At 40.5% G+C, this 12993-nt stretch overlaps 1 protein-coding gene across 1 annotated transcript in view; it reads left to right on the forward strand.

Moving 5' to 3' along the window:
* Positions 1 to 12993, forward strand: part of LOC138055695 (trichohyalin-like) — a 72848-nt gene that overhangs the window by 9784 nt on the left and 50071 nt on the right. The window contains exons 8-16 of the mRNA XM_068901577.1: positions 64 to 139; positions 438 to 534; positions 1499 to 1552; positions 3489 to 3766; positions 3918 to 3971; positions 7517 to 7562; positions 8511 to 8723; positions 10365 to 10526; positions 12389 to 12450. Coding sequence (XP_068757678.1) covers positions 64 to 139; positions 438 to 534; positions 1499 to 1552; positions 3489 to 3766; positions 3918 to 3971; positions 7517 to 7562; positions 8511 to 8723; positions 10365 to 10526; positions 12389 to 12450 — 1042 coding nt within the window. The remainder of the gene's footprint in view (positions 1 to 63; positions 140 to 437; positions 535 to 1498; positions 1553 to 3488; positions 3767 to 3917; positions 3972 to 7516; positions 7563 to 8510; positions 8724 to 10364; positions 10527 to 12388; positions 12451 to 12993) is intronic.

Consider the following 12993-nt stretch of genomic DNA (forward strand, 5'->3'; position numbering starts at 1 on the left):
ATCCTATCAATCATAGTTAATCTAGGAATGAGTCAATGTAAACTATTGCTTTGAAATTATTAGTCATTCAGAAGGCGGTGGTGATTCATGGGAGTCCTCGGGTGATGAAGACGAGAACATGTTTGGATCTAAGGCCAAGGTTTGTTTTGCTTTGGGAAGAAACTATAATTGCATTTTATTCATAAATTTTTGGGTCTCCATTGCCTGAGAAACACTGTTCTTTTAGCTTCTACAACAAGTTAAAAAAAAAAAAACATGAAATGTTCATTTGAATATCTTCTCTCACAATACGGAAACGGTGAATATTTAGTTAGAGCTGAAAGCAACTGATGGCTTTTTTCTGTTTATAACATAAATATATATTTTTACAACAATTTACTTGAATTTACTTAAATATGATCGTTAAAGTGTATCTGGCTTCCCTTTTTTGTTTTTAGCGAACAGGTGGAAAACCGAGTCTACTCGCAGCTCTCAATAAGTCATCCAAGCCAGTCACTCGAGCCGGTTCAGATGTTTCAACGCAAAGTGCCAAATGTAAGTCTTGCTCTCTTAATTTAAGGTTACCTGTTTGGTGTTTTCATGAAAGGTTAGGAATAATCGTGAAAAGCGTGGGTTGCCATTATTTTACCGATTATTTCCGAAATTAGGGCCGAATAGCATGTTCTTTGGTTAGGAGCACGAAGAGAATCAGCACTTCATCAGACCGTTCATCGGTGTTGTGCTCTCGATTTGCTCGTGTCTGTTTAAATTAAGGTAAAATGAATTGCGAATCTGTCATCAAAAACAGTAGAAATCATAATTTTGCTATCGTAGGTAATCTTGCCGTTACTGGTCAAAACGTTGGTGTTTTATACACTTCCGGATATCAGAATATCAATAATAATAATAATAATAATAATAATAATAATAATAATAATAATAATAATAATAATAATAATAGTAATACTACTAATACTAATACCAATACTACTACTACTAATAATAATATATGACCTGCTAATCACCTTTTCTCGCAGTCGGAGACTGAATTGCTAAGGGCGCAGCTCAACGAGGTCGGACTGAAGGAGCTGTGCAGCCGGCTATGCACTCGGCCCTGAACACAATCCAAGTATGACCTCGGAGCACAGCACCTCAGCCAGATAAAACAGACTGGGAGTCGATTTTGCGGAGGGTGGAAAACCGGAGTGCCCTAGGATATTCTCGGTTTTCACGTGACGTCACGGCCGCCATGTTTGTGTCCCTAAACAAAAAAAAGGCGGCCATGTTTGTGTCCCGAGCCAATCCTCCGGGAATTGAACTGTACTGTTGTGCAAATGTTTTCTTTTGTTTTCGTTAAAAAAAAAAAAAAAACAACAATACCCTCGGATTAGTAAGACAGATATCGCCTGAAATTCAGCCCACATACGAACCAAGAATGCGATCCCGGGTCCGCAGAGGTGGGAGGCCCGAGCGTTACCACGGGACCATCCTTACTCCCCCTTGTTTGTTTTTTAACTAGCTTCAAGTCGCATTCCAGTCAAAACAGTTGCTGCAAAGACAGAGCCCATTCAAGGTCTGTAAACTAATTATCTTTAGAGCGGTTTTCAATTGAGTGTCGAAAGTAATTAGCTAATTACTTTGGTTTTGCATTACATCACTCAGTGATTGGTTCAAAGTTCTCACGCCATTTTTTTCAACCAATCAGACGAGAAACCAAAACCAATCGTGGCTCGCGCGTGCACATTTTCCCTCGCTTTGTGTCGGCTACTTGTAATTGCTTCGAGTTTTGATTGGTTTACTGGATTGTCTCCGTCCTTTTTGATTGGCCAAAGTATTTACTTGGGGTTTGGTTTTACGACACTCGATTGAAACTCGTTTTAATTAAACAAAATGCTGTTTGGACTTTCCCCTCCCCCACAGTCTTTTTCTCGGTCGCCTTGGATGACATAATAGACCTGTTTTAGCTTGTACGTTTTGTTTTCCTATTTCAGACCATGGGAATTTTTCTTTTGTTTTTTCATGCGTTATGCGTATATATGCACGTACAGAAGACAAGATTTGAAAGAAAGTATTCTCTAGAGTAATATCACGTAGTCTGAAATGGGAAAACAAAATTTACAAGCTAAAAATGTCAAACATTAAATAATACAGAGCTGTAAGCTCCCAAATATCCACCGAAACCTAACGCGACATTTCCTTTCGTTTTACACAAAGTGTATTCCCAACCCTTTACAAGGGCCTGAGTAAACGAAAGGAAATCCTGGGTATATCTGGTACAGAACTTAAAAAATTAACATTCATTTCAGAGAGTAACGACGGTTTGGTCTTTTGACACAGATATGGAGTATTTAGGTCTAAGCACCGATTTCAAGACGGTTATCCTTTTGTAGACTGTGTGGTAACAGAGCGTTTCACCCCCAGAGAGTTCGACCCTTGCACGTTCACCCGACATATTTCGAGTTCGACCCTCAGTCGTTGTTATCATTTCAACAAATCAAGCGACACCAATATGTCGACGATTTTCCCACTTCAGAACTGAAAAGCAACACCGTGACTTAAAGTCAGAGTTGAAATAAAGAGTAAACGAGGTGATTAATTCAGCTTGGAGTACTTTTATCCGGATATAAATGCGTACTGCGTAGCCAGTTTTTTAATTATAGTCGATGTGAATTTAAAGGCAAACTTAAGGCGCTTTCCTTTTGTCAGGACTGGCCGGCCATACCGGTCAATTTGCAAAGAAAATGCAACAATTTGAAGGAACAATTGCGAGATAATCCTTCGCATTTTTCTTAAGGAGTATATATCATCTTCAAAACTTTTTTAATTTGAAAATTTGAAAGCGTTGTAGAGTTAGTCCTTCCAAATGCCTGGTCTGGCCGGTCAGTTCTGTCAAATGGAAAGCGTCCTTAGTTACCGTCATGTTGCAGGATATTATTTACTTATTACGCTTCAAAAAAACGATCTGGCATTTATTGTTTAATGCACATTGGAGGGGGAGGGGGGAGGCGGGGGCGACATGCGGTTAGGACATGGGGTCGAACTCGGAATGAGAGGGGCGAACTCGCCGGGAAGCGAAACGTTCGTAATTCGACTGTGTTAATAATTTAATAATTTCCACAGCTTAGCGAAAAGTTATCAGCGTCCAAAATGCCGTTCTCTTGTACGTCTCCCCAAAGTTTTTGGAGTGGAGTGGCTATTTCAGTAATCCTCACTTTTCACTTTTATCATCCTTTCAAAGCACTTTCAGAATCAAAACCAAATATCGTGAATGAAAGATAATTACTCGAAAAAGTAATGTTTTGTTTGTTAACATTTTTGCATTCTTCTGTGGAGTGGTGGGGGGTAGTATATTTGGTGAGGCTTACGAGCTATTTTGCGTTGAGAATAGCGAAAAAAATTGTCGGCGCCTATTTACAAACGGGAATATTTTCGACTTTTAAAGTTAAAACTTGCCGTTCAAGGTTATGTCCTCTATGGTTGTTTTTAAAACCATATTTTTTTTTTCCTAGAACGCAAGCTCTCTATTTCTGATAGCAGCAGCCAATCACGTATTCCAGTCCGCGTCGCAGGAGAGTCCGGGTCTCCCTCTCCTGTCAAACAGCAAATTCCAGCTGAAACAAGTTCGACGAACAGTCCCGCCATCTCCCAGCAAAGTACACCCACCAGACGAAAACTACCTATCCCCGGTGGAGATAGGCAAGTTGTCAAGGAACCAATGTTAACCAAGAAAGAGGAAAGACAAGCTCAGTCAATGCCATGGGAGAAAGCCAACGACGAAGATTCAGAGGTGTGTGTGTGTGGTTTTTTAATTAGAGAAAGAAGACAATAAATGCCCTGCTATCTTCTTTTGTTCGTCAATCAGTATTTTTTAAGTCATTAGAACAAGGCTTATTGTTTTGGGGGAGCGACTTGTTCATTCATAGCAATTCTCTTTTTAGGACGCCTTATCTGATACAGACGTCTTAGCAGCCTTAAGTGGTGGGAGTACAAAGGTTTGTTCGTACTGCGATTTTCATAATTCTGCGGAATCTCACGTTCAAGTGCTAAGCGCCAAACTGCTTTTTTACTTGCATGAATCAAATTTCCGAAAATAGCCGAGAAGTTCGACTCTGCCTCCGGAAAGTGAAATGAAATTTTGTGTAGATCACTGCTCGAATACCATTATGATATAGGTTCTTCAGTGGGAAGATTCGTACAAATTCCCCCTAACGGCGTCGAGTTCAAATAAAGGAATATATCGTGGGAACCAAAGATGCTGATTGGTATGTTATGATTTCGGCATCCGTGGTTTCGGGTCAACTCTCGGCTTGGCGTCGGATGTTTCATTCATGGAAGCCAAAACGCAGTTTGGCCGATGGCGCTTGAAGATGAGATTCAGCAGAATTACGCAAATCGTAGTTGAAAGACTGTCCGAATAAATAGCTATCAGTTTTTTAGTTATTGTCTAGTTTACAAAGCACAGTTGTAGTACAGTTAGCAGGGTCCGAAATTGCGCCTTCCTGGTCGCCAATGCGACTGAAAATTGAGTACTGGCGACCAGAATTTCACAACTTCCCAGTGGGCGACCTACTATTAAATTCAGAGCCGTTTGCCAACAAGGGGTCTTCCTTTTTATCCTGCCAATGTTTTTGAAATAAAAATGATAGGGGTTTTTCCGTTAACTACCTCCTTAAAGGAAACCTCTACTAAAACAAGAATACAACTTCAAAATAGTTATCATAATGTTTATAATCAAAATTGTTCAAACGTTTTCCAATGGAATCGTTTGTATCCGAAATAAATAAATTTCAGAAACGCTTGTTTTGGTTTTCAAATTTCCTGGGCGCCGCCATCTTGAATAATTGTGACGTTTTATGGTTGCTCTTTTGTATTTGCACAAAGAGCATTTGTTTTAAAACAATAGGGCAACCATGACACGTTACAATTATTCAAAATGGCGGCGCCCAGGAAATTTGAAAACCAAAACAAGCGTTTTTGAAATTCATTTATTTCAGATACAAACGATTCCATTGGAAAACTTTATGTTAACTATTTTAAAGATATATTCCTGTTTTAGTGGAGGTTCCCTTTAACTACCTCCTTCTCATAAAATACGTATTGCGGGCGAAAAAACTGCGACTTAGTAAAGAGATTTGAGGGACTGGTGCGAGGAATGTAGCACGGTAACAACATGGCAGCTCGTTTGCGACAGAACGTGACTGGTGTTTCCGTGGCTGAAATTTTCAACAAAGAGGCTGATGAATTTCTTTATTACATTCGAGGTCGGCTACATTTTCTCTCCAAAATGCCCGCTTCCAAAAGCGAAAAATAATGCTTGACACATACACAAGACCGCGCGGTCGTTGCTTTCTGGTATCCATAAAAAATCCAAAACGTGCATTTTCAGGCGAAAGTTTTCGGCGACCACAATTTACCATCTGGCGACTGAAAATTTTTATCTAGTCGCCAGTTGGCGCTCATATGAAAAGTTAATGTCGGACCCCGGTTAGTGAGACTAGATGCGTGGCTTTAGTAGTGAAATGTCTCCAGTTCCAAGATTATCCGACACTTACATTCGTTCTCATTTTTTGTTTTTTTTTTGTATGGTGTTCCATCCCTGCCAAGACTCAAGTCTTCGAACCTTTCAACATTACCGGATTCAACGTTCTGTCAACTTTACAATTGAATCACATCATTCAGCTCGACATTCGAACATTGTTATATATATGTAGCAAGCGAAGATTAACGGTGTACTTTTAGGGATTTAAAGAATATTTTATCGTTTAATAGGAGTCCATGAGTACGAGCCGCCCTATGCACTATATCCTTGAGTTTTTTTTTTAACCTTTGCGCGTATCCTTCTTCAATTTTTAAAACTAACCCTTCAGCAAGGAGACTCGCATTTACATCAATTTGCACAATTTACATACATTATTTTGTGCAATTTTTGTCTTTGTTCGACTATAACTTTATTCTGATTGGCCATTCTAAAGCCTCATTTACACTAGCAAGTTTTCCTTGACAAGTTTTCCTTGGCAGTGTAAATCGAAAAATATGACATTTTTTTCCTTGACGAGTGTCCTTGTTCAAAAACTGGCATGCTAGTTTTTGAACAAGGGCACCTGTCACGGACGATATTTGCTAGTGTAAATTACTTGTGACGTGCACTTGTCAAGGAAAACTTGTCATATTTTCCATTTACACTACCAAGAAAAACCTGTCAAGGAAAAACCTTTCAAGGAAAACTTGGTAGTGTAAAATGTAATTCCCTTGTTTTGCACCGCGCTTATCATAATGCGCATAACATTGCGACTTCGGAGATGGCGGGGTTTCACGCCGGCCATCTGAAGAAAGGCAACAAAGGCCGCTTTTGCTGTTCAAGAGCTTTAAAAGCAATCATGATAGTTCTTCTTGGTTAAGAAGGTGTTGTTTTGGAACTCGCCCTAGTCCTTTCGCAGAAAATGACCCTTTGCCATCCACTTATCATCTTGTTGCGAAGAAACGAGCACGGTGACCCCCCATTTTAAATGGTTTTATTTACTCGTAATAGGTACACGGAAAACATATTTTAATCACTTTACTTAAAGATTATAGCCCGGTCAAACAAGCAGGTTCAAGTTTTCAGTAATATTCAGTAGCGTTTGCTAAATGACAAAAATTGTTCCGGTTGATCTAGTTTCGACTGCTTCTCGCGAAATTCGGTGAAAAAAACACTTAGAATAAAGTGCATAAGGTGCGAAAACAAGCGCGGTGGCCCCATCTTTTTATTGCATTTTTGAAGGAGGCAGTGTGGCCCAGTGGTTAGGGCGCTTGCCTTGAGATCCGGAGATCCCGGGTTCAAGACCCGCTCTGACCACTCGTTGAATTTGATCCTGGTAGTCCCTGGTTCAACTTCCCAGCCGCACTTGTAAATAGCCAACTGGTTTGCCTCCGGTCAGTTGGGATTCTTAACAGTTGTTGTTATTGTTCTGTTCTGTTGTTTCGTTGTGTTTCATTGGCCCTGAAAAGCCCCTATGGGGAGCGGTCAATTAAGTATGTATTGTATTGTATTGTACGTGTCCGGTATATGAATATCAATTGTGGCAAGTTTGAAAAAAATCTGGATAGTACGTCATTACCGTAAAGAGTACGAGCAGAGCCGAAGAACTCGTGGCGTTCTAAAAATAGAAAGATACGCGTAAAGGTTGACTCAGGGCATCTATGGGAGAAGCAAGCTCCAACTCATGGGTTCCTGACGCGTTTAACCATTTCGGCTCTGAAAATAAGATGTCGAATGAATTTTTACCGGAAGTATTATCTGAAACAAGCCTCGATTCATTTCTTCGAGCCGGACAAGGTTAAAGAACATGAGTGAATAACTATATGACCATTTTTTAAATTCCTTTTTTCGTTTCAATCCATTTTCATCCTAACCATCTGCAATAAATAAACTAAATGCAGTTAACAAAGTTCAAATGAATAAAGAGCCTCATTATTCGTATCTTCGACTTCAAAAGTTTTTTTTCTCTCAGACATATCTCTTTAATCGTATTAACAGTGAGTGGCTTTCGTGTTTTAGTTGAAAAAACCACAAGCGGGTATTACTCCTCAAGAAAAACAGCAAGGTATGCAATTAATGACTTTGCTATGTATACTGTATGTGATCTTGGCAAAGGAATGAGCGAATCTTCCGTTCAGAGAGGTCTGCAAATGTGCGCCGAAAAAGCCAACATAATGAAACCATTTTGGCCAATCACAACAGACGCAAACCATCAAATGAACCAATCATGACGCAATGGAGACATGTGTAGTCGAGGCTACGCGCGGGAAAACACTTGGTTGGCTGAGCGCTAAAGCAATCGCTAGAATACTTTTGACAGTCCATTGACAGTCTGTTGCTATCATTTATACAGCGACTGTTTCAGTAACTGAGGACGGAAAACAGTGAACAGGAATGGAAACGAAGAAACGCGCGCAGTTATAGATGATTTTCTAGGGCCCGTTTCAAACGTCGAACTTTTCATGTACCGAACTGAAACATAGCAAGAGAAAATAGGGCTTACACGGAGGGAAATGCCCGATCCAGCCCTGATCCATATCTGAATTCTTAGTTTTCTGAGAAATTCATAGACAAAAGGCACTCTTGATGCACTATTGCCGGTCGCCATGCTGTCTAGCTCACGTCATGTCGTAGTGGAAGCTTAGGGGAGCCGTATCTAAAAAAAGCGTTCATGAAAGACAAATCCCGACGTTCTCTCGAAATATCCCTCTTTGTTCTTTTATTTTTCTCTTGCCACGTCAATTTCGGACATAATTTTAGCGTACGATCTAATGTGTAACCGGAAGTGGGACGTTTGGACGAAATTGCTGCCATAGAATGCGAGAAGCCCACTTCCGGTTCAGCCTGTCGGTTATAAAGTGAGTAAGTATTTTAAATGGCTCGCCTTCTTCTCGTGGTCTTAAATACCATTGTTGGGCAAATAAAATGGCAACTGATTGACTTTCTCATTATTCCATAACGATTGATCTGTAGTTTATCGATTTGACTGTTCATGAATTTATCTTATTCACAGACAGCAAACTCGACTTCAGCTTGACTTCAAGTGATGGCGAAGAGAATGATGACGAAGACTTGTCTTTCAGTGAGCCTCCACTTGATGGTGAGGACGATGAACCGCTGACCAGACCAAGCTCTGGGTTCACACCTAGTCCACAACCGCTGACATCCACACAAAAGCCACCAGAAAAGAACAACGGCGAAAAAGCGGGAGAAAAGAAAGATCAAGGTGACATTCAAATTTGCTTCTTTTGAATCAACCTATCAGGGCTCGAAATTAACGAAAAAATCCAGTTGCATTTTGCGATAAGATACCAAAATTTAGTCGCAATTTCGCAAATTTTAGTCGCAAAATCGCCGCGCTGCATTGTGTTGTCAGCGGTTTAGCAGAAAAATATGAGCCCGTAGTACTTGTGTGTAAAGAAACTGCTGAAAATGGCGAATGATCGAAGGAATGGAGCTGTGCACGTAACATCGCAGCTAAATTACCATACAATTACGCTACCTTCAGAGAAAATTCACAACGAGAAACAAAATAATTTTGTCATTTATTTGTTTATTTTAGCAAAAGTAGCAGCAAAGTGGCAACTGCTAACCCTTTTGTTTCGAAAGAACGAAGGTGTCAACAAGTCGCAAATTTGCGACTTCTCCAGATATTTTAGTCGCAAAGGGAAAAATTTAGTCGCAAATGCGACCGTATTGGGCGCAATTTCGAGCCCTGCCTATTTCTAAATTTCACGGCTTTGATGGGGGAGTAAAGCGTATAAATATGGCTTTATCAAATGAGCTAATGAAAGCTACATTTTTGCGGGAAAAAACGTGGCGGTGTTGTGTTCCTTGCATGAGAATGATTTTGCATAAAGCACAAGCAATCCCTCGTCCGGCTGGCAACTTGTTTGCAGATAGACCAATCGGAGGCGTTGTGTCCGTAAGGTACAATCTGATTGGCCATAATTTGGCGGGACCCGTGTTCTATATTTAGATCATACAGTAAACAGATGGGCCAAGGCTAAATTAGAGAGATACAGGGGGTAACGGCCTTCCGTCAACGCTTAGTAATGGATTATAATGCTTGTAATGCTCGGTAATGCTTGATGGATGTAGTATTCGTTGATCCCGGGCGCACAGAGATGCCGATATGGAAGATAAATATTTTTTCTGGTCTTTAACACAGTGGAGCTGTGTCCTGTACCCTTCTCAATGAAGTAAGAGGTATAAGGCTTTCTGACGTCTGGAGACCACACTGTAACGTTACTATCAAAACCAGTAGAGTGGTAAAACTGCCGTTGGAAATTTGAATCCGAAGCGGTTCGATTCTAAACACGTGATCTTAAACAAATTGTCATGTGATCCGAAAAATAATGTCACGTGATCCGAAAAAAGTGTTTCTTGTTGAATGCCATGACCGCCAACGCGCTTTGCACGAACCACGTGACAACTTTTTTATGTCATGTGACGACTTTTTTTGCGGATCACGTGATCAGTTTTTTGGAGCCCACATTTAAAAATTCTAACGGCAGATTTACCACTCTAGAGATTTTGATAGTATTATGTCATGCAATCCCCATCGCGTGCCAGTTTCGAGTATTGGACTACCTTTGTGGTAGTTTTTTTTGTGTATGGAAGAAACAGAACACACAAGAAATTGATTGCCGTTGAAAAAGTTGCCAATTATTGCTTTGCATTTGACGTCACGGCTGCCATGTTGGTGTACAGAACAATGCAGTAAAATGTCTTTTGGGAATTTGACTCTATTATTAAACAAAACTTGTGGGGCCATTATAGTTTGTACACCAACATGGCCGTCTCATTACGTGGATGCAAACCAAGAATAGTACGGCCAAAAATATATGCACAATTTCCCTTTCAGGTCCTCCGAAGCTCGAGATCCATCTCGGCAGCTCGGTGAGTTCTGTATCCGATCCCGATGTAAGTGGGATGTCAGATTCAGAGTCTGCAAAGAGACTAAAACAAGTGAAAGCCTCCAAACCGGACGAGAATGCTACACCTGCAGACGAAAATCAGAGCGACGGTAGGAAATTGATAAATCTTAGCCTCCTAGAATCGTTGTCGAAAGTGTTAGGGGACGGACACAACCGTTGTACTCTGTTTTAACAAAAGTCCATTACCCAAGAGTACGAATCAGGTATCAGGTTTTTCCCCATTACCGTCAGAAAAGCATTATTCACATGTAAATGATATTCAGTGAAACACCTGGAACAGAAATGATGAAGAACGGCAGTGCCTTTTGAAATATTGGCTTTTTTTAATGTATTCCTTCACCGTTATATCAGCCTTGCTCTTTTTCGCTTTGTTTGAATTGGTTACAACATTGAGTTAGCCGATTTGGTCTATTGTTTAAGGAAATAGTCAAAAAAATGGTACACGGACAGGACCCACCATACATCGAAAAAGATGGTGGTATCTTCTTCTATCCCATCCCTCCCACCTCAAAAGATGGTCTCTTGGTTGTATAAGCCCCTCTCTATCAAGAGTAAGCACTGACGAAAGGATTCAAACCTCGCTATGCTGACTTCCTATCGATGCAGGCTTCATGCAGTTAGATTATTAATGCCTCATTTATTTCCAGTATTCATGTCAATAATTTTTGTCCGTGAGGTTCGTCAGGTAGATGGTGTCTTGTATACCACCCCTACACTTGTTTTTAAAAATAGACTCGTTTTTCTTGCTGATGGGGACTAGGCCGATTTGGGCATATCTCACTCTTGCGTAATGGACTCTTGGTTTCAAACAAACATTTGAATGAACTTCCCAGAAAATTAAGTCATAATTATTTCGCTTCGTCTATCAGTGGAAACTCTCGAAAACTAAAGATAGAAATGTGAACGCATAACTGGTTCCTACGACTCTCCAGTGCGAAGATTGTTTACATGACTCAGTAACACGAAGAGAGATAGCTTTGGGTTTTTCAACGATATACCGGGTTCACATGTTCATAAGTTTGTCTTTACGTCTCATAGATGTTAAGATTTTCAATTACAAACTCTGTTTTGATCGCCCACTCTACCTTGTAAATAGTTCACCCTGAAGTCAAAATAGATACTTTTCGTTTCTGAGGAAACGAAACAAAAACGCGACGATTTTGAGACGCGGATGCAACCGGAAGAGAGCTGTTTTCTCTTTTAACTTGTCTTCACACAACTACATTTACACTGCTAAGTATTTATTCTCCATTATAGATGAAAACTTTAAAAATCTGGGTGGCACTACTGTCGTGGGATTCGAAATCTTCTCTTCTCCAGTTGTCGTCCACGTCTCGTAAAACGTCCCGTGCTGAAGCTTCTTGCAAGAGAACTGAAGCAACGCCGACTGCAACGGCAACAAGAACGTACTATTTTAATATGAACTCGCGTTATTGCATAGTTAATGCATCGAGATGGTTACGAATCTCGAGAGGTTCCTTTGTTTCATGTTTTTGTCCTCATTTTTGGCCTTGACCCTGCACAAAACACACCTTTTCTCGAGAAGATGACCAATCAAATCCTTCGAATAAATCATGCGCAACTAATTTGCAAACTCGTGCGAAGCGAAAACAAAAGATTGTGCAGGGTCACGGTCGATTCAACATCGATTGCCACAACATTGTTCTCGCTCTTGAGAGTTTTAAGGTTTCATAACGAGTCTCTTGATTAACTATGGTTATTGTAATCACTTCGTGACTATTTCAACCTTTTTATTATGATAGGGGTGTGGTAGAAAATCCATGCAGCCGACTATAAGCGCGGGAAAACGCTTTTGCCTCTGATTGGCTGAGAATATGCGCGTGAAATTTTGTAAGCCAATCACCAAGCATGGTAATACAAAACTGACCAATCGCAACCGCTCCAACTTAAAACCTTTTTTTCTTTTAATATGTCTTTTTTTCTGAAGAAGAAGAAGAAGAAGAAGAAGAAGAAGAAGAAGAAGAAGAGTCTGCCTGGGATACTTCGGATGAGGTAAGCATTGGCAGTGGTTTCTTAAGCTTTATAAGCTTATTTTTCGGAAAACTAAGCGTCCTATTGCTGACTATCAGGCAAAAATTTAGCTAGAGGACGGTAGAATTCTAGGCGGACGGGAGCCCATCACCCGGAGCGTGCAACTTAACTATTTTCGTGCAAGGGCGTTTTCACAAAAAAGGTTATTTTTAGATTGAATTTCCCGCTAATGAGACTCCCACAGGAGCCCGATGACCAATTACAAGAAATTAAGCTGACGTCATAAGGTCACCGAGCCGTAACTGCCTTTGTTTTTTGACCTAATTGGCGGGAAGGGCTAGTCTAAAAATAAACCTACTTGTGAAAACGCCGTTTCACAGACGCTGTATGGAAGTTGCACGCTCCAGGATGGGCTCCTGAGGCGGATTATTCGGTTAATTTAGTTGGTAATCCTCCCAGTGCTAACGCTCCCCAAAAACAAGTTCTTGCGGTTCGGTGTTTTAAATTCAATTCGGTGAGTAACTGAATAATTGCTCCCGCTTTAAGTACTTACAGTTGTAATAT

The sequence above is a fragment of the Montipora capricornis genome, chromosome 7, assembly GCF_036669925.1.
Source record: "Montipora capricornis isolate CH-2021 chromosome 7, ASM3666992v2, whole genome shotgun sequence".
Classification (NCBI taxonomy): domain Eukaryota; kingdom Metazoa; phylum Cnidaria; class Anthozoa; order Scleractinia; family Acroporidae; genus Montipora; species Montipora capricornis.